At 37.3% G+C, this 27,010-nt stretch overlaps 1 protein-coding gene across 5 annotated transcripts; it reads right to left on the reverse strand.

Annotated features, from left to right (window-relative positions):
- Positions 1 to 897: 897 nt before the first annotated feature.
- rinl (Ras and Rab interactor-like) lies at positions 898 to 25,234 on the reverse strand. 5 transcript variants are annotated; one of them, XM_053651142.1, is made up of 12 exons: positions 25,150 to 25,234; positions 21,794 to 21,952; positions 20,064 to 20,223; positions 15,570 to 15,678; positions 13,115 to 13,187; positions 11,741 to 11,829; positions 11,195 to 11,286; positions 10,672 to 10,894; positions 7,511 to 8,128; positions 6,115 to 6,432; positions 4,849 to 4,980; positions 898 to 3,181 (listed from the first exon to the last, which is right to left on the reverse strand). In XM_053651142.1, the coding sequence occupies exons 2-12, from the start codon at positions 21,832 to 21,834 to the stop codon at positions 2,829 to 2,831; spliced, it is 2,208 nt and encodes a 735-aa protein (XP_053507117.1). In that variant the 5' UTR covers positions 21,835 to 21,952; positions 25,150 to 25,234; the 3' UTR covers positions 898 to 2,828. The 5 variants fall into 5 exon arrangements, with proteins under 5 accessions (XP_053507117.1, XP_053507115.1, XP_053507116.1 ...); XM_053651140.1 differs by having other exon boundaries at positions 7,511 to 8,131; XM_053651141.1 differs by having other exon boundaries at positions 7,511 to 8,131; positions 21,794 to 21,926; positions 25,150 to 25,230.
- Positions 25,235 to 27,010: the final 1,776 nt, after the last annotated feature.

Genomic DNA, 27,010 nt, shown 5'->3' on the forward strand with positions numbered 1-27,010 from the left:
GGTCTTTACTGATCCAAGCAAACAGAAGTGTGTGTGCAGGCGTGATCGGCGTGTGTTCATGGGCTCTTCTCTTTTCCCTCCCTGTAGGAATGCTGTCCCTATGTTTCAAACGCCTCAGGCCTCCACCATCTGTGTATTCACGAACTCACACGTGAAGGCCATATATCTAATTTACAGCCTAGCTGAATGCATAATATTGTTTTATACTGGAAATCACGTGTTCAAATGCACAATCATGTATGTTAAAAAGAAATGTCATGTTGTTAACTGGGTAGTTCACAGAGGCTTTCAGATTCCAGTTGGATTTCACATGGGGGGGGGGGGGGGGACGGGGGGGTTTGAGGCCAGCCCAGATGTTTTATTAGCAACGCTATGATCATAAATGCAGGCGGAATGCCAGATGCCTCATTAGGCAAATGTGATTAGGTTTGCAATTTTGACTTTTGACTTCCATATGTACCCTGCGAACGTGTGTGTTTGTGATTAAGGACGATGGATTACCGTGTGTGCATGATCAAGCATGTCTATGCATGTACAAGCATATGAGGGAGCATGCATGAGCAGTAGCATGTGTGCATTTCTGTGTACACACATGTATGTCATGCTGCTTGTATTTGGCTTAACTAGTCTCAGCTACAGGAGGGACCTATTTATAGCATAACTACAGTTTCCTGTAATGACCCAGCTCTGTTCGAATGAACTGGATGGAAATAAAAGGACAGGTCAATAAAATTATCAAGATGATTTTATTTTAAACATAAATGCACCATAATAATCAGAAACAACAACAACTACAACAACAACAACAACAACAACAAGAAGGACTAGCTGTGACAAGCAGATTGAATGTTATATTTTCTTACTACTAGACAAAAATATCTGAAACAGACGCAACAGTGCCCCCTGGTGGTTTAAATTTTCAGCCGTGTTTAATTTTTTAAAAACAAAACAAAACCAAAAAAAATAAATAATGAGGTTTTTGTTGCTGTTGTTGTTGTTGTTGTTTTAATAAAGAAGAAAATGTGTTTAAAAAGTGTAATCAGTGACGGAAAGACTATAGAACACACTGACGAGTTAATATACTGCTACTGTAGTAATAATTCACTTGAGTAAAAGTGGATTTTCTCAAGTAAATCAGTCATCTGGTGAAAAACTACATGAGTAATTACAAATTACGTTATATATGTATACAACTGATGCAACTGAAAATGTCTTCATGCTAACTAAACAACTGAGCTACTCTGAAGTGAAAACTATATCTATTCTGCTTTTATGTTAACTCAACAAGTCAGTTCACTAGCTGGCTAACTAACTAAGCCAAAGTACTGTTTGGGTTTCAGTAACTTGCTAGGTCCGTTAGCTAGCTCATTCGAATTAATACATATTTTAGGCTGTAGCAGCACTTGCAGTTGATACATTAGCAGCACTTAGATAGATACACGACAGGCAATTGCTATGGAATATTGAAACTTTAATACAACGCTTTCATGTTGTAAAACATCCAAATATCTAGCTAGCTAGTCTAGCTCACTCTGCTTACTAATAAATAGCATGTAGATCTATCCACAAGTTAGATGTTGAGCTGTGAAATGCAGATATCTCCACAGGTTTTTGGCTTGCATCATTTTCAGACCATAATCACACAGTTTCTGTCAAAGCATTTAAAAGTGAATTGGGCCAGGGATGCTCATCTGTCTCCACTATCTCATACATTTCTGTGTCTAACTAAGAATTTGGTGCCTGAAGTGAAGACTTGGGATATATACAAGTCTGATCTATGAAATTTAAACAGTTTCAGTACTGCTATGTTACTATTGATTCCAGTATTACATGGAACAGTGTACAACGAATTACACAGCAGTGATCACATATCAGATTTATTTCAATTAGACTGTTGAAAAAAGCAACCCTTATTTATTATTTAGTCTGTATTGGAAAATCCTAATAAATCTGCAATTCTACCTAATAGACTTATACAGTATACATGTATTTATAATGAAAAAAGTGTAGCCTACTTGTATAAACAAATACAATGCTATAAAATGTTTCCATTTATCCAGAGCAATTTCTTATCTCAAGGAATAGAACTATCAATAGAATGCTATCAATTAGTTTTCTTAGGATTAGGTTAAGTTTGGTTTCTCGCCATTATTTTCCCACCTACCTCATTATATTGCATTTTCTTTGCATTATCACCTTCTAAAATCACCCCCACCCCAACTAGTAAGTTGCGTGCCTTAAAGGAAGATAGAGCAATTCAGTTACATCTAATCCCGGATGTGTTCAAACTTCAACAGGAAATTACATTAGATGTGGCTTTAATTGCGCAGACTAAAATAGTTGGTGGTGAATTTAGTCATGTGATCCTCCTCTGTAGTGCACCATCGTCTATAGTGCATGGGTTTAAATTCTGTGATGCATCGTGGTAAAATCCTATGTATCCTATGCTGTAGCTCCTTTTCAAATGATACAGACTGTAGATGGAAATCGGTAATCAATTGTGCTTGGTTTATTCAGCTTTTTGATTAGTTCTGACTCTATTGCTGCTACAAATTAAATTAAGACACTTTAAGACACATTTGAATATATTACACAGCATTAAGTCTGTAGACTTCACCAAAAGACGCATTAAGGTCTCAATAAATTGTGATATTGGGACACACAATAAGAAATAAGAACCCCAAGACCAAGAATTGTGTAGTTTTGGACGGGGGGATTGTCCACATTTCTGGTAAGTTTTTCACAAACTGTTAAGGCAAAAGTGCAGGGCAGTTTTAATGTTAATATTATTCCTCTATTACTCAGCCTCAGAGGTTTTGTTTTTGCTATTAATCCTCTGATTTTCCATTTTGCTCCTCTTCTTTTTCCTCTCCAGAAATCTCAGTCAAACTCTGCAGTGTCTCTGTCACATCACCAACATGAGTCCAGTGTCCTTCTCTTTCTTTGGATGCACTTGCATTCACTTCCTCTGAGTCCTCGTCGACTCTTTCACTACTTCTGTGCCTCCTGATGGTCCTGCGGTTCTTGCTGCGCCGTGATTGGTTGCAGTGGAGCGTGCGTCTGCGACGCCATTGGCTGAGGGACTCCTGGGCTTCGGCGCTCAGCTGGCGTGTCACCAAACGAGACCGAAAGCTGCTAATGTAGAACAAGGAGGCATAGAGGGACGTCAGGTAATATCCACCTGGAGCAGGAGAGGCGGGTTTTAGCAGACAGAAATTACCAGAAAAGATTCATAATCACTTTTGACTCGTTGCTCAACGTGGTGAACTGCCGGAGGGTAACAACAAATACAGATGTGCTCATAAGTTTATGGAATCTGCAAAATGTTAATAACAATATTAAACAAATAAGAAGGATCATTAAAATTGCATTTTGTTTTTTTTATTTAATACAGCCTAGAATAAGATATTACACACAACAGATGTTTACATGAAGTTCACAAGACACAATAATAACTGAATTTGCACAAATGAATCCGTACAAAAGGGTACATACCCTACATACCCTTCATTCTTAATACTGTGTGTTGTTACGTGGATGATCAACGACTGTTTTTATGTTTTGGTATAGTTGTTCATGAGTCCCTTGTTTGTCCTGATCAGTTAAACTGCCCACTGTTCTTCAAAAAAATCCTTCAGGTCCTGCAAATTCTTTGCTTTTCCAGCATCTTCTACATAACTTACCCCTTTCCAACAGCGGCTATATGATGTTGAGATCCGTCTTTTCAGATTGAGGACAACTGAGGGCCTCGTACACAACTATTGGTGCAAATATTCACTGATGCTCAAGAAGGCAACACAATACATTACGACCCAGGGGGGTGTAAACTTTTGAACAGGATGATCTTTGTAAATTGTTATCATTTTGTCTTCTGGGAAACATGCGAACATCTTATGTAGCTTCAGCAGGGCACAATTAAATAATAATAAAAAAAGATCTTTAAACAAAATAATAACAATTTACACCGATCATCCTGTTCAAAAGATTACAGTGGGCAGTTTAACTGATCAGGACAAACAAGGGACTCATGAACAACTATCACAAAACATAAAACCAGTCGTTGATCATCCAGGTAACATCACACAGTATTGAGAATCAAGCGTGTGTAAACTTTTGAACTGGTTCATTTGTGTAAATTCAGTTATTATTGTGTCTTGTGGGCTATATGTTCTGTTATCTGTGTATCTGTTAGGTGTAATAGCTTATTCAGGGCAGGACTAAATAAAAAACAAAATGCAATTTTAATGATTCCTCTAATTATTTCTTTGTTTTATTATTAATTATTAACATTTTGCAGATTCTGCAAGGAGTATGTAAATTTATGAGCAGAACTGCACATCTCAAAAAGCATACATAAAGACCTTGACTAGCCCAATAAGTTCAGGTGTACTGGAAAAGAGAGACACATGCGTTCTTCTTTTTTCTCAGTCTTTGTTGTGGGAGATAAGTTCAGCATGGTGCACTCAAATTTTTTTTTTTCTCACTCAATCTTTGCAATATATTGTACTGTATCTTACAACAGAAATGTTTCTGTACATCACAGATACACTGCACTTACACATTCCCTTTGTTTCCTGAAGCATATGTTTTTTGGAAATTGATCCGATTTAATTCTGCTTTAAAACCTAATTAATTCTAGTTGCATTTTTTTTTTAGCTAAATTTAAATTCAAATACATTTGGCAGTAAAACACTGAATTACACTACAGTTACTTTATATACACTTTATTCTTTTCTATTCTATATTCTACTTATAAATATATTCTAAGATGGCTAAAGGGACTCCCCCCAGGGGAAAGTATCACGTTTAAAAATAGTACTGAAACACCCCCTTAGTATGCCCTCCTACCTTCTCCCTGTAACTGAGAAGGGTCCAGCAGCTCCATCATGTAGTCCGTGTCTATTTGCAGAGTAACAACATCGCTGCGAAGTAACACCCACGTCAGACAGGGCAGGAAGTCATCTGCTCCGAAAACCACACCTGTCAGAAAACAGTGGCGTCAGCACACACACATACATACATACAATTATTTGTTTACAAATTAATGAAATAGCCAATAGGTGTAGATACATGGTAGGTGCATCTAATAAACTGGCATATCAGTGCATATACTTAGGGTGGTATTCAGAGGCGTGTGAAATAAGTCCAAAGGTTTCTTTAATATTTATGCGGCAAAGTTACACATATTCAGACTCGGGTTATGCACATACTACTTAAGTCGATTTTCTGGGTGCGGCATTCAAATTATGCCAATTACCTGCTTGCAGTTCATGACCATATTTTTCCTGAGTAGAAGAAGGGTTTTGCAGTAGTGCCTAGACCACCGCCTTTAAAAACAATTGCCTTTAATCCATGAAAAAAAAAAAAAAAAAATCAGGGATAGAACATTAAATGACTGAAGGAGGAAGTAGCATTTTTTTTTTGCTTTGGTATCTATCTATCTATCTATCTATCTATCTATCTATCTATATATATATATATATATATATATATATATATATATATATATATATATATATATATATATATAGATAGATAGATAGATAGATAGATAGATAGATATGAGAGATAATGTAGCCCTTGGGGCAGTGGCGGCTCAGGAGTTCAAACCCCAGCATTGCCAAGCTACCACTTTTGGGCCCTTAACCCTGAATTGCTCATTTGTATAAATGGGATAAATGTAAGTTGCTCTGGACAAGGGTGTCTGCCAAATGCTGTAAATGTAAATGTAGTTGCATCAGGTGTGCTTGAGACAACACCTGTTTTGCATATTTGTGCTGTTGTGAAGGATTCTACTCAGAGTGTTAGATAATTTTGAAACTGGAGAAGTCATTATAAGTTGCATTTTCAGTTGAATTTGGGGAAACTACTTGAAGCATTCATTGAGTTGAATGGCAAAGGAATGCCATTGGCAAGCAGAATTGCACATAACTGAGACACGCCGCACATCTGTTTTAGGCAAACTCCACCCTGTGTGCATAACACTTGCATAACCTCTGAACAACTAAGTCTGAGGTCTGAATACCAATGTGCACAATTAAATCCTCACTGTGTATGCTTAACTCAACTCTAAGTATTGATTTCTGATGTAGTATTTATCTCTACTGTACTCACCAGGCTTGGCGTTGACAGTCATGCTGTGGTAAATGTTTTTGCAGACTTTGAGCAGCATGTCCACCTTATTTTGGGGTGAGTATTGTTGGTGCATGGTAGCCCAGCGTTGCTGGATCTTCTCCAGCATGGCAGCATCAGGCACACCTGCACCCGCTGTCCCCTCCAGCTCCTCTAGGCTTCGGTCCTTCAGCGTGTGCTTGTTTGCTTGCAGCTGCTGCAGACTGCCATCGTTCTGCCGAGCCGTCCTCATCCACTCGTACAAATGGGAATACAACGGCTTCAGGGCCACTTTATGTAAGGCTTGCTCTAGCATGACATCTAGTGTGGAGCGTGGAAGAGAAGATGGTAAAGAACTGAAGTGTGTGAGGCAGGAAATTAGGTTTCAGTGTGGACATGCATTTAACTAAATACAATTTTTATCTCTGTGTTGGTTTAAGGAAGTTTAGACAGTGGTTCTCAAAGTGGGCTCTGTGAAGCATAGCTAGGGGGGATCCATGATAACTTTAAAAAATGTATTACAGTAGTGGAAATCATGACCCACATTGTCACAGTTATCATATTTAGGGGTCCAAGCACCAAAGTCAACTCATACCTAATGTGTTCTATCTGTGGAAAGTTATATCTATATGTGGAAACCCACATACTGGGGCATCTGTGTAAGAACCACTGGTCCAGAACTATCACTGCTGAAGACTTTTAAATGTTTACCTGTATGACAGTGTAGGGAAAAAAATAAATAAATAATAAATAAATAATAATAATAATTATAATAATAATAATAATAATATATATATATATATATATATATATATATATATATATATATATATATATATTTTAAATGTGTATACCATTAACTTATGTTCTGATGATGAACAGAGCTAACAAATCTCATCATAAAAGATGCTACAATTTTTTAAAAGGTCTAATATATAGAGAAAATGAGAGAGTTCTTGCACCGTGTAAATTTAAACAAAGATTCCCCACAGAATACTAACTAGTCTGGTGCACTGCCTGTGGCTACCTGGTTCACACCCCATGCCCAAGTTACATATTAGTATGTAATATGTTGACACAAATATGTAGTGCACCAATTTGAACCAAATCCCACCCACTTGCAAGCATCTCACATCCTGCCTGAGGTGCTCTGCCCATACATGGCCAGCTGTGGTTAGGTGACGTGTTTGACGAGGTTTGTAGCAGGGTGCTTATATACTGTGATGTGCTGAAAACCACAATATTTTGGTTGTATGGTCATCATACTGTAAATTTTCTCTTTTGTCTCAACTGTACTAACAATTCTGCTGCAACAAGTGGACTGTATATCCATTGCAGAGATTGTTCAAATTATGTGTACAAGTGTGTGTATGTGTAATTCTGCTAATTGTATTCTTACCCAGCTCAAAATCAGGCACATCTCCCAGGGAGTCTACGATACTTTGGATTTCAGCAGAGTCGTACAACATTTCCCTCAGAGCCGTCAGGGAGGAGCGCACTTCCTGCAGCATCTCTGTACTTGTCACACCACAAACAGGTCTCATTTTCAGAGTCTGCTCCACAAATCCCCTTAGAGCCTCTGCAAAGGAACCGCCCTTACGTTCGCTCATTTCCTGCACACGCTTACTCAGTCGTTTCTGTGGATTCATTAAGCCACCTAGAGCCTGGCCAACTGCTGAAAGTCTGTTCTTAACCTTGTCAGCCAGTGGGAGGCGTGGTGAGTTTGGTACTTGGAAAGGGCTTACAGATGGCTCAGGATCAGGCTCCTCTTCTATGCTGCTAATTGACAGAGAATCAAATTCTAGGCAAGGAGGGTGGAGCAGGGAGGAAGGAGCAGGTGGATTCATCCATAGTTTATCCTCAACCCAAGACACTCGGTGCGGAGACTGAGGGATGGGGCTGCTGATTGAATCCGAACTCTCCCTCTTTTGAGGATCTGATGTACCGGAGCTGCTTGCTCTGCGCAAAATCACTCCAGTTGTAGTCACCGGGGAAACCGGGTTCTGAACAAGAGAACCTGCTGGAGAGAAAAAGTCCATTAGTGGTACTGCAACAGTACGTGAAACTAACCTAATGTATTGTCTTTTGGTTTATGACAGTACCATCTTCAATGCAGATGACTTTAAAAGCTACAAAGCTATGACTTTAAAGAGGTCGGAGTTAGGAATACTTAGGGGTATCGGTTGTTATTAGCAAGAGCCTTAACCCTCTCTGCTCCAGGGATGCCCAATTAAATGTCAATTAAATGTGAGGACAGTAAATCTCATTTTAAGTTGCAAACACTAAAAGTGTTGCTGCTCACATTGGCAGACCCGGGTGCAATCCAATACTAGTGTAGATTTTCAAACCAGATTGATGTGAGCACACTAAAATGTTAAATTATCTGCATTTATAGAGCGCCTTTTAACCTTAGTGGTTCTACAAAACGCTTCACACACGCTCACCCACAATGGCAGCAGAGCTGCCATGCAAGGCGCTAGCCCACCATTGCGGGAAATTTGGGGTTCAGTGTCTTTCCCAAGAACATTTCGGCATGTGGAGGCATGTGGGCAGGGAATCAAACCACCAACCCTGCGATTAGTTGACAACCCACACTGCCATCTGAGCCTGAGCCACTAGCACCAAACAAGTGCATAAATATTTCCTGTTTGTTATTTGGAAATTTTATTTTATTGTTTCTACCATTTCTTATTTTCTCCCATTTGTGATGTCATTACCAGTCATTATGCGTCACCAGTCACAGTTCTGATTTGGTCATAATTTCTATTTTTTGAAGAATGTAACTCAATTTGTTTGGAATGGGGAACTATTGATATTTGTTAAACAGAATTGTTTCAACATCGCCCTTAGCATCCACTAGTTTACCAAAGAAAAGTTTTACCTGGTATCTCTTTCAAGACACTTTCTAGCAATATTCAAGGAAAATGTTGCAATCATATGCCTTCTTGACATCTTTATACCGACTGTTTCACAAAACTGCGGCACAGGGAAATGTTCATGATGTCACAGGGGTGAATCATACACAGAGTTTCAATATCAGGGAATTCCCCCCTAATCAGTAGAACTGCTGGAAGATGTGTGAAACATCTTAAAAGTTATAACCCAAGTTCAGTTTCCTAGACTTGAAAATACGTCATACAAGGTGGCAAAAAACATTTAACGGAAATATAGATGCTGATATACAGTTCTGTGAAAAAGAATTTGACCCCATCTTGAGTTCTTCTGTTTTGGTGTATATCTCATGCTAAGTAGTTTTAGATCTTTAACCAAAACGCAACATAAAACAAAGGCAACCTGAGTAAACACATAGTACAGTTTTTATTTGTTTATTTGTTTTGTTATCCAACACCTATCACCAATGTGAAAAACTAATTGCCCATTAAACTTAAAATCTGGTTGTGCCACCTTTAGCAGCAATAACTGTAACCAAACGCTTCCGATAACTGTAGATCACTTTCACTTTCACTTACTTCTAGGATTAGGACTTACTCCTATGCCTTGGATCATTGTCTTGCTGCATAATCCAGTTGCACTTTAGTTTCAACTTACGGACTGAAGACAATTATTGCAAGTTGCCCAGGCCTTAAAGCAGCAGAGAATCCCCACACCATCACACTTTCACCACCATGCTTGACCGTAGGTATGATGTTTGATGTTTTTTTTTGTGGAATTCTCTGTTTGGTTTATGCCAGATGTAACGGGACACCTGTCGTCCATACAGTTCCACTTTCAACTCATCAGTTCACAGAACATTCTCCCAAAAGGTTTGAGGATCATCAGTGTGAGTTTTGGCAAAATTCAGATGAGCTTTAATGTTCTCCTGGGTTAGCAGTGGTTTTCACCTTGACACTCTTCCATGGAAGCCATTTTTGCCCAGAGTCTTTCTGATAGTGGAGTCATGAACAGTGACCTTTATTGATGCAAGAGAGGCCTGTAGATCCTTTGATGTTGTCCTTGGCTCTTTTGTGACTTGCTGGATGAGTAGTACACTAATGGTCGGCCACTTCTGGGAAGGTTCACTACTGTGCTGAGTTTTCCATTTGGAGATAATGGCTCTCACTGTGGTTCTTTGGCATCCCAGAGCATTTGAAAAAGCTTTGTAACTTCCCAGACTGATGTATTTCAATCACTTTCTTCCTCATCATTTCTGGAATTTCTTTAAATTTTGGCATAGTGTGTTACTGGGTAAGACCTCTTAACCTCATGCTGTTGAAAAAGTTCTATGTAAGTGTTGATTTGATTGAACAGGGTTTGCAGTAATCAGGCCTGATTGCGTCTAATGCAGCTGATACCCATTATGAATAATGGGGGCTCAGTAAATAACATTATTAAATAAATAACATTATAATATGAAAAGTGTAAAAATCTTGCATTTTGTTATAATTTCTGAAAAAAATAGTATGAGATATACACTTTTGTGCACAGAAGAAATCAGGCAAATACTTTTTCACAGCACTGTACCTTAATGGCCTGAAGATTAAGGTCTGCTAAATGAACATAGTAAATTTGTAATGTGCCTACAATGCACAAAGAACATTGCTGCCAAGACGTTTGTGTCACCTGAGCTGTCCAAACTGGCAGATGAATCTTCCACTGACTCGGTTCGCTTCTTAAGCCCCGCCCCTGACCAAGCTCTTGCTGCACTCAGCCGCCTGTCTCGCTTGGAATGGAAGGAGCGATTGAGGAGATTTGGGTTGACCGAGGAATGTGTCAGCCAATCATCTCCATGCTCTCGGAGATACAGAGGGTTGATAAAGCAGAGTGCACCATTGGCTGCTGTTAACTGCAATAAAACATAAGGGATCTTATGAATGAATTCATGAAGGACAAAAGGATGCTTCTAACAGTAATTTGTAAGAACTGTTTCATAACATGAGGGCTGTGGTAGCTCAGTGGTTAAGATGTTGAACTACTGATCGGAAGGTTGTGAGTTCAAATCCCAGCACCCCGTCTGCCAAAGGCCTTAATGTAATGTAAATGTAATAACATAACAACCTATAATATATTGTATATAGTATATCTGTATAATAAGCCAATATAACATAATGAATGGGAAACAGGATGACAGCAGTAATATGCTCACTTGTATGGTACACATTACAGTGTCCTGAGTGTCTGGTGTTCCTGGACTCATTGTGTCTGGTAGCAGATCTGATGAGGGACAAAGCCAGGCCTCTAAAAATATCACACATACGTTTGTATTACTATCCTTGTGACCTTCCATTGACATAATTATTAATGCAGCTAATTAATCCTAGGCATACACCTAAATCTAAACCTAATCTCAGTAACCAAAAGGAAACCATTAGGCTCATTTAGAAAAAAATGGCTGCAAAATAATAATAATAAAAAACTTTTCTTCTGGAGACCAACATGCTTAAAACAGTCAGTTATTCCTATCTTTGGGGATATTTGGTTCTTTGGGGACAATGTTTAATGCAGTGACAACATTGACAAGATCAGATAACGGAGATCGGAAAATGTTAAAAAAATCTTTAAACCCATATGATTACTACAGGTCTAAAAACACTTTTATCCAATGCATTACATATTTAAACATTACATACTGCACCCTTAAAAGACAAACAGTAACTGAAATCAGATTGGATGATGATATGAGAGGACTAACTTGGACCGAGTTGTGAAACAAGATGCTCTGGTTGTTTAGTTAAACCCCACACCCATGAAGGAATCGACAAACACAAAGGCAACACATCCCTGTGGGAGAGACAGAAAAAAAATGTGATAATACATTACTAATAATAAACACATGTTCCAATAATAATAAGTTCAGTTCCGTTCAAGATCAATAATAATAATAATAATAATAATAATAATAAAAACTGCAAGCAGCGTTTAAAGGAGCCAAGCACCAAAGGCATAGCAAGCGCAATGCAAAGCCTGAAGAACATGAAGAGGAGAAATAGAATGTACATGAATGAATAAAAGATTCAGAAACACACCTGAGAATAAGATTGAACAGGAAATGAACTGAACAGAGGCATTTATTTGCATGCCAAGAAGTTGAAAATTTAGTGCAATGCTGAACCACAAAAGAAAGGAACGAAATAACACAAGATTACGGACACTTTAAAGAACTTGCACCACATGGGAATCAAACCCAGGCCCTTTATAACTGAAGCTTGTCATTTATCACAGTGCGACACAGAGAGAACGCAGGTTTGTTTTGATGCTGAGGAGAGCTTCCAAGGTGAGAATGAGCACACAAACACATTAGTTAGAATATTAAAAGATACTGGATCATAACTTTTGAACAAATATGAATATCAAAGTTCTATTCAGTCATTTTTGTGTGGCTCTGCCCACTGATCATCTGAGACAATTTTGTTAAGAATTGGACAACATTTGAAAGAGGAATAATGAAAAAAACTGTATACTATATTTAAAAATGTTAATGAATGGAGTCTTAATGTAAGATATGGCTTGTGATCAGCATGAGGAGAGTGATCTGATTAACTAAATTTATTTTCTCTGGAACAAAGTGTTCAACAATTATAACCATTTGAAAAGTGAATATTTGAACTAGTGGTGGCACTATAGAGTTGGTCCTAAAGACCCCATAATTGGTCTAGATACTATTCATGGTCATATTTATGGGTGTGCCAAATTTCATCATTTTCCTTCTTATGGTTCATAGGGCTGCCATAGACTCCCAGTGGGGGGGGGGAATAATAATAAGAAGCGGAATAAGAAAAGGAAGTAGATGAAGAAGAAGGGGAAGAAGAAAAAGAAGAAGAAGACGACTAACAGAAACAATAGGGGCTACAGCCCTGTAGAGGGCTTGGCCCATAATAATAATAATAATAATAATAATAATAATAATAATAATCAAGTTTGTGCTTGAGCACCTTCTTTCTTTTCACACTTTGAGCATTCAATCCTTGTCCTTACAATAATTACATGCCTATACATACCCAACTTCATAGAAACTGAAGCTCACTGATCGGAAAACAGAAAGCTACTGTAAGTGGATATGCATTACCTGCTTAAAGTGTAGAAGATCACCAGTTGCAGGAGGTCAGAGAAGGCCAGTAGAGATGTATTCAGGCGCTGTGCTGAGAAAGAATCAAAAGGAAATGAGAAACAGGATGAGAGCTTGCATGTGAAAGGCAGCACAACAACTTAGGAAACCGGACAGACTGGTTCTGACTACAGACTCATACACAAGGAAGTAGGAAGAGTTACTAGTGGTTAAGTTATATGAAATAATTAACATCATTAAGCTTGTGTGAGTACAGGAAGAAAAAAAAAAAGTTTTATCATTAATGGGACATTGTTTTAACTTGCGTTGAACTGTAATGGTACTTTCTAAACAGATTCCAAGTTCACGTATGCTTTTGCAAGCATGCTGACAAAGCTATTTGAGTTTTTGCACATTTTTCTTCTTCTTCCATTTTCAGTTTCATAGAGAGCCATCATGACCACCAGTGGCTTCTCCTTCAAACTTAAGTAACTTGCTTCAAATTTTTGTGTTGAGACGGACAGACAGACATCTCTATGTTTGTAGTGTGTTTAAATAATTTACAAAAGTGTGTGTTATACAACTGTTAAAGCATATGCACAAAATAAATACCTCATGCAATTACTGATATTTAGAGTTTCAACATATACACTGTGTAGACACTGTGCTATCATATTTTTTTAAAAAACAGATTTTTTTTAACACTGTGCCATACAGTGCCAACACTATAGAGACTAACAACACCGAGTCTGATTACTAGGTTCAAAATCAAACACTGCAATCACTGTTGCCAAATGCAACTGGATTTTCTACCCTTATTCTATTTCAGTGTTCATTTCTATGTTTGTTTGGGGGTTTATTTAAAAATTATGTTCAAATGACAATGATTTATTGATTTTTTGTTAAAGGAAACATAAGCAGTAATTTCCTTTACATTATTGTTATGAATGGGTTTTTTTTTTTTTTAAACAAGAATGTTGTGTGTGAAATTCCCAGGAGATCAGCAGTTTATGAAATACTCAAACTAGTCCTTTTGGGACCAACATCCATGCCACGATCAAAGTCAAAGATATCACACATTTTCTTAATTCTGATGTTTGATGTGACAATTAACTGAAGATCTTGACCTGTATCTGCGATTTTTTTTGCATTGCACTGCTGCCATATGATTGACTGATTAGACAACTGTCTGAATGTGCATGTGTACAAGTGTTCCTAATAAAGTGGATGGTGATGGTATACATATGCACTGGTGTAAAAGACCTGCTCATTCATGCAGTTATCCAATTAGCCAAATGTGACAGCAGTGCAATGCATAAAATCATGCAGATACAGAAGTCACCTGGTCTTTTTCCAATCTTCAGTTTGAATGAGCCTGTGACCACTGTAGCCTCAGATTCCTGTCTGACAGGAGTGGAACCTGATGTGTTCTACAGCCTCGAGGTTTGACAAGCATTCTGATGTGCTTTTCTGCTCACCACGGTTACTGTAGACTTTCTGTAATTTCGAACCACTCTAGCCATTCTCCACTGATCTCTCTCATCAACAAGGCATTTCTGCCTGCAGAACTGCCACTTACTGGATGTTTTTTTCTGGGTCAAATGTAAAGATTGTTTTATTAAAGAGCCCAGCAATTTCTGTAACACTCAAAATAGCCAGTCTGGCAACAACCAACATGCCAGTCACTGAGATCTACATTTTTCATCATTAAGTTCCTGTTTTTAAAACTCTTTACACAACAGTGTTCTATTTAAACTAAAAAAAAATAAAAAATTTCAGTTGTTTGACAGAAATGCATTTAGTGAATACAAACCAAAAAATGTCAATGAAAATTGATGGATAGCAATCCTTAAGTAGCAGAAACTATACTGATCAATCAAAACCTTAAAATATATAATGAAATATGGCCGGAGAGAAAGTTCTGGAGCAAATGTGCAAAATTACACAAGAGATTTCTCGAACACAAATCCCAACTCGACTCATTTACAATCCTGAAAGTCTGATTTTATCCTAAGGGCATCTTTATGGAAGTATAAAAGGATGAATGGATGTGGTGTGATATTAATTAAATGAGTGAAGAAACATTTGTTAAACCTTACAGAAGTTTTGCTTCTAGCTATTTTACACCGTGGTCCATTCTGTACAGCTCTGTTTTTATCAGTTGACTAAATACAATACAGTATAAACTAGAGAGAAAAATACTCACTAACTCAAACATTTATATAAAATATCTACTTTAGTTCATTAATTAGATTAGATTAATTCATTAGATTAGTTCATTGTGCCAGCAGTTGTGATTTGTTACTTTTTTTTAATAGATGTATTCAGTTTCAGTGAATTTTGGACTTTTGTTTCAATCTGTGTGTACAAAGAGATGTGTGTATAGTCGCGTAAAAGTGAACTTGAACGTAATGAATAATGCTTGCTAGGAAAGTTTTTTTCTCTTTCATTTTAAAGAAGTGTGTGTTTTACTTACCTGAGCCAGTGTGTATGATGGGAAAGTCTTGTACTTTTTTGCCTTGGTCATTGACAGACACACACAGGAGTTTATTCTGAGAAGAAGAGTCAGACACCACCAGGAAACTCTGTTTGGAGTGAAGTGTTCAGGTCACTAAAGATGCATGACATTTACTGATCGGCAATATCGATATATACTGTAGAGGAATCTGTAGTTTCATTATTTTGGAATGTACTTAAATTAAAATTAAAATACAGTATCAATGCATAAATATTAGATGCAATAATTACTTATAGATTTGTAAGTTAAACTCCATACAATTTCTGAGTGAATGATTTCATGTGCTTCTACAAAAAATTTCAAAATGTAAGCTGGATGCAAAAGTCTAAAAATACACACACATGCAAAGTGGTAGAGAAAAAGGCACAGACTATACATAGATGTGTAGATTGGCCTCACACAAAAAGGAAGTTGACATGCTCGGCAGTAGAGAACTACACGAAAGCAAAACCAAGAAAGACTGACTAGCAGAGAGAGAGAGAGAGAGAGAGAGAGAGAGAGAGAGAGAGAGAGAGAGTGTAAAGCTTTAGAAGTTACTTGAATTCAAACGGAAAACCACACACCACGGCCACTGACTACGCTCACACTGGTGGTGAAAGAAATTCATTTTCAAATAGAGAGTTATGTATGACATGTCATCATATGCTGAGATATAATGTCTATTCCTTAACATTAATGTAATAATATATAGGAAGGTATCAAGATTTGGAAAGAACAAAAACTAATCTGATGTGATTTATTCTACCTTCCTGGAGTGCATATGTCTTATTTTGGGAAATGAAAACACGATTTGTCCACCTTTTGACCGACACACAGAATTACCCTTTCAAATTTAAATTTGAGCAATCCAGCAGGAAAAACATTAGCCCCTTTGTTCAACCGTTTGCTGAAAATAACTTCCCAACAATTGTAAAAATACACATTTTGTTGTGAAATTCAAATCTGCTTTGGTCGCCTGAACCTAGGTTACAATGGTGTGTTTAAACACCAGCATTCTTTCTGCTGAAAGTGAGTAAATAAATCATTACAAAAGGCAATTCATGTTTTTAAAGCTATCTTAACTATTCACACTAATTAAAAACTTAAATTATGAAATTCAAGCCGTATATCTTACCACCAGATGATTGCTACACTCGTCCTGCCTGATGCTTTGCTCTCATTACTTCTGCAATTATTTTTTGATGAAAAGGGAAGCAGACAGAAAAGGAACAATGTAAACAGCAAACGGCGTTCTTCTCAACCACACACCACTGTTATCACTTAGCATCTTTATTGCAAACAGTTTCATATATTAATATGAATCTTTCATATTTTCATAAGTTAGGATATTCATAAATCTTTATGACTGTGCTTGTTATTCTTGAGTTATCTCTAGTTGTTTTTCATAAAACAGTACAACAATTAACGAAACAATTACTTATATACAGTGCTGTGAAAAAGTATTTGCTTTCTAAAAAGTATCCTGATTCCTGCTGCTTTTCTGTATATCTCTTCCTAAATAGTTAGAGAAGATCAGACATTCTCCTTTAAGATTTTCTGGTAGAGAGCAGAATTTCCCTCAAAAGTTTCCCTCAATTACTGCAAGTTGCCCAGGCCCTGAAGCAGCAAAAGCATCCCCACACTATTACACTGCCATTACCATGCTTGATGTTCTTTTTGTGGAATTCTGTGTTTGGTTTATGCTAGATATAACGGGACCCCTGTCTTCCAAACAGTTCCACTTTCAACTTATCAGTCCATAGAACATTCTCCCAAAAGGTTTGAGAATCATCATGTATGTTTTTGCAAAATTCAGATGAGCTTTAACGTTCTTCTGGATTAGCAGTGGTTTTTGCCTCGCCACTCTTTCATCGATGCCATTTTTGCCCAGTGTCTTTCTGATAGTGGAGTCATGAACAGTGACCTTTATTGATGCAAGAGAGGCCTGTAGTTCCTTTGATGTTGTCCTTGGCCCTTTTGTGACTTGCTGGATGAGTAGTTGCTGTGCTCTTGGAGGAATTTGGAAGGTCGGCCACTTCTGAGAAGGTTCACTACTGTGCCAAGTTTTTCCAGTTGGAGATGATGGCTCTCGCTATGGTTCTTTGGAGTCCCAGAGCCTTTGAAATAGCTTTGTAACTTCCCAGACTGATGTATTTCAATCACCTTCTTCCTCATCATTTCTGGAATTTCTTTCAACTTTGGCATAGTGTGTTACTGGTTAAGACCTTTTAACCAACTTCATGCTGTTGAAAAAGTTCTAATAAGTTTGTATTTGATTGAACAGGGTTTGCAATAATCAGACCTGGTTGCTTCTAGTCCAGCTGAACCCTATTATGAATGCAGACATAGATTTGGGGAATTAGTAACTACGGGTCAAATACATTTTCACACAGGTCCAGTTGTTATTGGATAACTTTTTTTGCTTCATTAAATAACATTACCATTTAAAAACTGTATTTTGTGTTTACTCAGGTTGCCTTTGTTTTATCTTAGATTTTGTTTTAATTTCTGAAACAATTTAGTATGAGATATAATGCTATAATTTTATTCCTCATTTGTAAGTCACTTTGGATAAAAACGTCTGCTAAATGAATAAATGTAAATATACACGTATACATATACGTATAACATGTAATACATGATATTTGTTATGTGCTATTGAATTCACCATCCTAATTTGTCAGAAGTTCCTGATTAATTTTCTATAACATCAGCTCAGACATTGCCAGCTGCAATTAAAATAACAGGATTATATGAATGTGCTCATTCTAATATGTTATCGTTTCCATAGTAACAGCTTACACAGGGACTTGTATGGAGGACGTTCCACATAAACAGATAAAAAAAATTGACAAATTGTCGATATGGTGAAGTTTTCTGCGAGGAGAGTCTCCATGAGAGGTAAAACTATAACTGTAAGTCTAACAAGAAAAGTCTTCACGATGGATGGCTTTGAGCTTTGCGGTTTGTTGTTGCAGCAACATGACAAGTTGTTTTTTTTTTTATTAACTTCAAGAGAGAGACAAAAGACAAAAAAAACATCTGGTGCAGGAGCAACTGTTATATATATAACAACTGCAATAAAGTAATAGCAGGAACTAATTGGCCTCATGGATATTCCATAACATTAAATGCAACCATGCATGGACAAAAAGTTTTGCATCCTTCTTTAATAGATAAAAATGTGTTGGCAAATGCTACAGGAACATAACCAACATCAGTGTGGTAATGGTAAATGGCACACTTATGTAGCGCTTTTATCCAAAGCGCTTTACACTGTGTCTCATTCACCCATTCACACACACACTCACACACCAATGGTAGCAGAGCTGCCATGCAAGGCACTACCTTGCCATCAGGAGCAACTTGGGGTTCAGTGTCTTGCCCAAGGACACTTCGGCATGTGGAGTCACGCGGGCCGGGAATCAAACCACCAACCCTATGATTAGCGGACAACCCGCTCTACCACCTGAGCCACAGCCGCCACATAATGGCATCACACCTCCCTGTTATTGATTGTTTTTCTATAACAGCATGCCCTGAAATGTTTTATTCCTTACATAGTCATTTCCCTTCACTGGAACTAAAGGGCCCAAACCTGTTCCAGCATGACAATGTGAGTCCATGAAGACATGGTTTGCCAAGGTTGGAGTAGAAGAACTCGAGTGTCCTGCACAGAGCCCTAACCTCAACCCCACTGAACACCTTTGGGATAAACTGGAATGCAGACTGCACTCCAGGCCTAATCACATAATGTCAGTGCCTGATCTCACTAAGGCTCTTGTGGATGAATGAACACAAATCCCCACAGCCACACTCCAAAATCTACAGGGAAAGCCTTCACAGAAAAGTGGAGGTTATTATAACAACAAAGGGGGACTAAATCTGGAATGGGATGTTCAACAAGCACATACGAGTGTGATGGTCAAGTGACTATAAACTTTTGGATATATAATCTGTTACAATCACTATTTAATCATATTATGGTTGTAAAGTATTACAGTAGAAACATAATTTTCAAGTATAAAGTGTAAACATTTAAGCCTGAACTAAATGGACTGCAAATGTTCAAGAATGCAAGAATCCAATTACTGAAATACTTACAGTTTACTGTCAATTACCAAAATTATAAGCACAGTTACAATGATGTATGAGTACATCCTTCATTAAGGAGTTAATAGGATCGTAGAGAGTAAGCTGTAAATCATAATCATTGCCATAATCTAGATTAGCATCATCCAAGCAGACAGACCAAGAACCAAACCAGAGTTTCGTAGGAACTAACAAAATATGGAAATACTGTAACTGGGAAACTATGAGATTAGAGAAACCAAAGAAACATGGCTTAGAATTGCAAATACAAGATTTTAAAAATACCTCCACATGCAAACACCTAAGACTGCATATGCACAAGCCGAAAACACAAAACAGGACACGGGTGCAACAGTAGAAATATAGTGACTGGGACGTTACCCCTGGTGGCCTGCCCCACAAAGCAGCTTGGGCTCCCTGTCTGTCCCATGGACTTCCTGGGTTCCAAGCCTCCTGACACAGACGTAACCCCTGCAATAAATCCACAGGGCTTCTCTGAGTCACCGAGTCACCATTGGTGAGCTTGTCAGAGAGGCTCGTCCTGCAGGAAACAAGAAAATTTTATATAAATGTAAAAGTAAAGCGGAAAAAATCGAACTGATTTTATTAACAGTGCACAGTTATCCCTTATGTCTGTTTAAATGTTTTCCAACATGAAACTTCATGTATTTCTTTTTTTCTAATGCAACACACTGAGGTGATTTAACCTTCAAACCACAAGGTGAATTAACCATTTTTAAAAATTTCCAAGTTAACAATTTAACAATTAATATGTTTGTTGTTTTTTTTTTTGCGTGTGTGTGTTTATTTACATTAAAAATGTATGTGGTTCAAGAGGCCAGTGGCCCACAACAACAACTACACAACATTGTGGAAAACCAAAAATCCAAATTGTAAGTGTCTATGCAATGTGAAAACAAAATAAAAGAGTTGATTTAAACCATTAAATCACAGCTTGTTGCTTAGATTGTATTTTGGTAAGATTTTTTTTTTTATATTTGGAAACATTTGCGCATGATTAAGTGACTAGCTAGCTCTGATGATCTGTTCCGGCACAAGTCAGGGCCTACTCTTTCTTCTTATTTCTTCCTGCAAACGGGTTGATTAAATGTGTCTTGACTATGTGACTCCAACCTGCTCCCCAGCTGTGGTGGACATAACTGCTCTAATAAATTAGATGTTAGATAAAATAATATTAATTAAATAATTTTGCAGTTAAAATAAAAAGATCTTAACTGGGTCAATGTGACAGCCATTGGTAGTGAACAGAACATATTATGCATAATAGAACAGAACATATTATGCATATTAAGCACAGAGTTGTCGGGTGTTGTGGGTAAAGAGCACAATAGTGTCTCTATGGTCATCCTGTAATTTGAACAGACATCTAGCACGGAACCATAACCACTGAACCACCACTGCTATTTGAATTGAACAGTCATGCCAAACATGAACAAACTGGTTTGGGAAGAGGAACAGTTGAGAGGAGAGTTGCTTAACACAGCAAAAATATGATCTATGTGATTTAGCACTACCCAAAACTCACAGATGTTTAAAAATGCAGATATTTGGACCCCTAAACCAAGGGTTCCATTAACTGCATAATACATTTCACAAACCTCCTGATCTTTTATTTAATCAATATACAGTAATCCAATTATGAAATATCTTAGACTCATTGCTTAAATGTGTACAATAATATGTTGGCTATTTATTGGCACTATTGGGGTTTTAATTCCTGAACAATCCTGAACACCAACAGAACACAATCTTTCAATTACTGTTTGATTTAACAGTATATAATTGTAGAAGAGTAATTTATATTTATAATCCCAGTATATCAGGTGTCAACCAGAACTAGATAGGTTTCCTTTTTCCTTGACACTGTTGCCTCTGGCTTGTTCAGTCGAGATCAAAATATAACTCTACACCCCAAATTCTGTAAAGCTCCTTTGTGATTATGTCTATAGTTAAAAAGTGATATACAAATAAAACTAAAAATGAATTAAAGTTCATATAAATGTAATTGACTGCTGTTCACCATTTATTCCAATTGTGGGCGTATTAGTCACACTTTCAGATTATATGGAAATGCAAATTTGGTGTCTCACCTGTTCCTACTCTTTGTGGGCTCATCATCCAATCTCTTCATTGTATCTGATCAACTCTCTGAGGCCATGACCTTTTCAGGAAGTCTTACTAAGCCGCTTTCTGTGCATTGGTGAAGCTCCTCCTGTGGTGTTTCTGTGGCAGAGGAAGCATTTGCTTCCCTTTATAGTGTATAGAGATACAAAAGTACAGAAACCATACTAAAAAATCAAGCATACAAAGTTTCCAGAAAAACATGACAAAACTCCTTCATCAGCTGTTCCACATGTGAAGCACATGCTTAGCTAATGAAGGATGTTTTTATGAATCATCCTGTTTCTCTTGCAACATTTAAATTGCAATGTATGCAATGTTTCAAAGACAAAAAAAAAATTCAAAAAGGAAAAAATGCTATAATACGCATCAGGTGTGGAGAATACTTTGTTACTATACATAAGTATTGTTTTGGGGTAGTTATACTTTACTTGAGTATTTATTGAAATTGAAACCTTGGGTTTTCTCCTTAAATTTTTATGTAGACCGTCAAAGTATTACAAATCTCAAAGGTCTCTTCTTCTCTCATCCATCCAATGACATAAATTAGTCTTAGATTCTTAGAAAAAAACTTCAAAAAGTTTTAGAGAAGTAGTTGTTATCACATGAAAACATTTAGTCGATTACAAACATTTATTTTTTAATGCTCCATTCCATTGGGTCATTCCATCTCAAGTGGTCCAATACAAGTTGCTTCACCATTTTAACTTTCCTTATCTTATAATTATTATTTTTAAGTGATTATCTCTATGTATTGGCATTGCAAAACCACCAGGTTTTTATTATTATTATTATTATTTTACTTGATTTAACTAGGACAGCCATTACACAGCTGTTTATGGAATCCTCAATATCTCAGATCAAGATGGTCCTAGCTTCTTGTAACCAAAATGGACCTCTAGAGAACATTACACGGTACACGTACATATATAAAATTCTGCACATTCTTGATCCTTAGACTTAGAACTTAAGTACTAATTGTGAGTTTGGAGGTTGGAGCTAAACTCTGTAGATTTGATGAACCCGGTGATCGATCATGCTTCACTGTTGCCAATATCAAACGTAGTAACATTTTAGACATCAATGACAAGCATAAGCTATTGTATGTCAATCATAAACATAATTACTGTAAAATACTATCCATTTTTATTATTTGTTATGCTTAAATTACATCTGTTCATTTCTCAAAATGCATGAATAAAGTAGGCTTTTCCCAAGATTTCTACTGGCCCTAGCTCTGTAACCAGTCGAATCTCAAACACAATTTTTTTTATATAGCAGAATAATATAGAGGACTTATTTCTGTGAATTTCTATTTCATGTTCGTATCTGGTCCCCCACCAGAGATATTCAACCCGAAACTGAGGGGAATTTTTTTTAAAATTGCACTTTCTCGCCGCATTAAAAAAAATCAAATAAAAAACAGAGACATTTCAAAACTGAAATGTTCTGCATGCACACTTTACTTACCTAGATACTCCCTAAAAAAATTAAGATTGAGACTCTAACCCTTCTCATTATAAACTAAATGTGGAACTGTGAGAAATCTTGAGCATTACACGTGGACTTAAGTTCTAAGTCTAAGAACATGAATGTGCAAAATGTTTATGTATGTAGCCTGTAATGTGCTCTAGATGTCAGTTTTTGTTCCCAGGAGCTAGGACCATCCTGAGCCGAGATATTGAGGTTTCTGTAAACAGCCGTATAACCAAAATTTGCTGTGTGCTATGACACAAAGGTGGCCATCATCGTTAAGCCAAGTAAAATAATAATTTTTAAAAACGTGGTGGTTTTGCAATGTCAATACATAGAGGTATTCTCTCAATGGTGAAGCGACCAACTTTACAATTATTGGACCACTTGAGATGGACTGACCCCATTCAAAATTAATAACTTGAATTTCACTTGAATACATTTTTGGCTGGATGGACTATATGGCCAAACACCCATATGTGCTTTTTGAAAATACCACTCCAGATTTAGTCCCCTCTGTGCTGTTATAATAACCTCCACTCTTCTGGGAAGGCTTCCCAATTCATCGCTTTGTGCACAGGGACATTGTCATGCTGGTACAGGTTTAATGTCCATTAGGTCCAGTGAAGGGAAATTGTAATGCTATAGCATACAAAGATATTCAATACAACTGTGTGCTGCCAACTTTGGGAAAGACCCAAGTATCAGGTGTCCGCAAACATTTGGCCATATAATGTACTTCCGCTTTTAAGTTATTAATGTTATATTAAGGATTTGGACATAATATTGTATATTTTCATCCAAGTAGATTTCTCAGGACTTTTCCCCCCACCCCTGCTATGCATATTTAGTCATATTAAAATTTTCCATAAAATGAGCAGACATTAGAAAAATAAAAGACACATAAATACATTTCTGACTCAAGGTAGATGTCCCATGTTGCAGACAAAGTAATTTGGTATCAGCCGAATTGATATTCAAAATTATTATCTGTTGAAAGCATAAAATTTATTGTGCATGAAGTTATGAGATTGTAGAAACAATTAAGTTTCCTTATTTTTTTACGGCTTCATTAGCAACAATTAGCAATTCTAATTACTAAATGAGCCCTTTGGTTGAACATCTGATGACGGATTTTTGTGTGAAATGTCTTGCTTTTCTGTTAACTGTGTGCTACATGCAATTCACTACCTCTTTATCAGTACAAAATACCCTGGTTACAAAAAAGATTAAGACAAAATAGGAAATGAAGCAACAGTCTGACAACAAAAGGTTGCATCCTTTTCTACTTTATCTGTTCTTATCCTAGGTTTCATTGTATTTCCTGCTATGTTGCAGTTATATCATGCATGAAATCTTAACTGTCTCCAAAAAAGCAGAAATTCAGACTGATAGATGGAGCCACGTTGATGATGTGAGTGCCTGTTACTTCTAAACATCTCTTGGTGTCTTTTAGATCACTCGATACACATTGATTAGCTGAATCATAATCCTAATCATCATTATTTTCTTAGATATTAATAAACTTTATAGCAAGAACAGATGTGGCCTCTCCAGTGGTGTGGCGTGGCGTGATCGTACACGATCTCTATCCCAAGAGTGATGGTTCTTCTTAAGTAATGAACACTTAAAAGCTTCTTTAAGTAATGGACACTTAAAAAGCAAAATGACTCATTCATTTAAAAGGTATCAATAACAGTTCATCAATGAACTCATGCATCCAGAATGCCTTTGAGCATAGTAATAAATCCAGCAAGAAGTTTAAATCTAACATACACAACTACCATGTCATACTAAAAAAAAAACAAAAAAACAACCCAAGACTGATGATGTGTAATAAAATTAAACTCACTCATTAATTGACTCTTCTGTTCGTTCTTCTAGGCCTCGCTGTTCAGAGTAATTGCTACCCGCTGAGTGTCACGCCTGCACCTCCTCATTGCACAGCTCATCTTGGTTTTAGTCCTGTTGTGAAACTATGCCTTGCCACTATGAAAACTTAACTTTCAGACTGCATCACACAGCTCAGGTGATTCTATTACTGGACTTCTCTAAAAGTCTATCAGACCTGCCGTGACATTTCACAACACTTTCTTGCTCTCTTTTTAACCCTGTGTATGCTTTTGTTGAGTGTGCTTCCTTTCCCTCCTCCCTTTGAAGACTGTGGTAAACCTCTCTGTCTCTCTCACACGCTCTCTCACACATACAACATGCATTTTTACACACAGGCGGTGATGAAACATGCTGTGTTCAGGAGCAACTGCTGCTCGGCTTCAGCCAACGCTTCTCAAAGTGGAGCGTGTGGAAATCACAACCTACAGTTCTTACGGTTATTAGTCAGTTTGACTGGTCAGATGAATTCAATGGGTTTTCATTCAAGACCTATAAATAATACCAAGTTGGATCTAATGTGTTCTTTCAGCTAATGGCTGCAAAAAAGGTTGAGAATCCCTGTTCTAGTCAACCCATGCTTGCTACACTGTCAGGAAAGTTACAGAAAGGCATAATGAAAGTCTTATTTTGAAGTGGCCCAAATCACCTAGGCTAATGCTACACATGCAGTCGAGGTCATATGTTTGTTTACAGAATCTCCAAAATGTTAATAATTTAAAAAGTTAAATAAGAGGATCATAAAAATTGTATTTTGTTTTTTATTTAGTACTGCCGGGGTGCACGGTGGCTCAGTGGTTAGCATGTTCGCCTTATACCTCCAGGGTCGGGGGTTCAAGTCCCACCGGGGCCCTGTGTGTGTGGAGTTTGCATGTTCTCTCCATGCTGCGGGGGTTTCCTCCGGGTACTGCAGTTTCCTCCCCCAGTCCAAAGACATGCATGGTAGACTGATTGGCATGTCCACAGTGTCCGTAGTATATGAATGCGTGTGTGAGTGTGCCCTGCGATGGATTGGCACCCTGTCCAGGGTGCACCCCGCCTTGTGCCCGATGTTCCCTGGGATTCTCCCTGGGATTCAGGTCTCCCCGTGACCCTGAGGGAAGGATAAGCAGTATAGAAGATGGATGGATGGATGGATGGATTTAGTTCTGCCCTCAATAAGTCTATTTCACATAACATATGTTTACATATAGCTCACAAGATACAATAATAACTGAATTTACACAAATGAACCAGTTCAAAAGTTTACACACGCTTGATTCTCAATACTGTGTGTTGTTACCTGGATGATCAATGACTGTTTTTATGTTTTGTGATAGTTGTTCATGAGTCCCTTGTTTGTCCTGAGCAGTTAAACTGCCCACTATTCTTCAGAAAAATCCTGAAGACACATTCTTTGCTTTTCCAGCATCTTCTGTATATTTGAGCCCTTTCCAACAGTGGCTATATGATGTTGAAATCCATCTTTTCACACTGAGGACAACTGAGGGACTCGTACACGACTATTAAAAAAGGTGCAAACATTCACTGATGCTCAAGAAGGCTACACAATACATTAAATTTTTCAACAGGTTGATCGGTGTAAATTATTCTTTTGTTGAAAGATCTTGTTTTTTTCATTTAGTAATGCCCTTCAGAAGCTACATAAGATATTTACATTTTATGTTTCCCAGAAAACAAAATAATAACAATTTACACCGATCATCCTGTTCAAAATTTTTATTTTTTGTGATCCCTATTTTTTTCCCCTATTATTAAGATTCTGCAGATTCTGCAAGGCATACGTAAACTTATGACCTCAAATGTATATCATACATTATGAT

The sequence above is a fragment of the Ictalurus furcatus genome, chromosome 20, assembly GCF_023375685.1.
Source record: "Ictalurus furcatus strain D&B chromosome 20, Billie_1.0, whole genome shotgun sequence".
In the NCBI taxonomy this organism is placed as follows: domain Eukaryota; kingdom Metazoa; phylum Chordata; class Actinopteri; order Siluriformes; family Ictaluridae; genus Ictalurus; species Ictalurus furcatus.

Bases quoted from the DNA above. Each gene is read 5' to 3' on its own strand.
- rinl (XM_053651140.1), bottom strand. From the start codon at position 21,834: ATGAAGAGATTGGATGATGAGCCCACAAAGAGTAGGAACAG. The intron at 15,679-20,063 runs GTAACGTCCCAG...CACTCCAAACAG, and splicing joins TGTGGGGCAGGCCACCAGGG to AGTTTCCTGGTGGTGTCTGA. The intron at 11,287-11,740 runs GTTAGTCCTCTC...TGATATTTTTAG, and splicing joins TGTTTCACAACTCGGTCCAA to AGGCCTGGCTTTGTCCCTCA.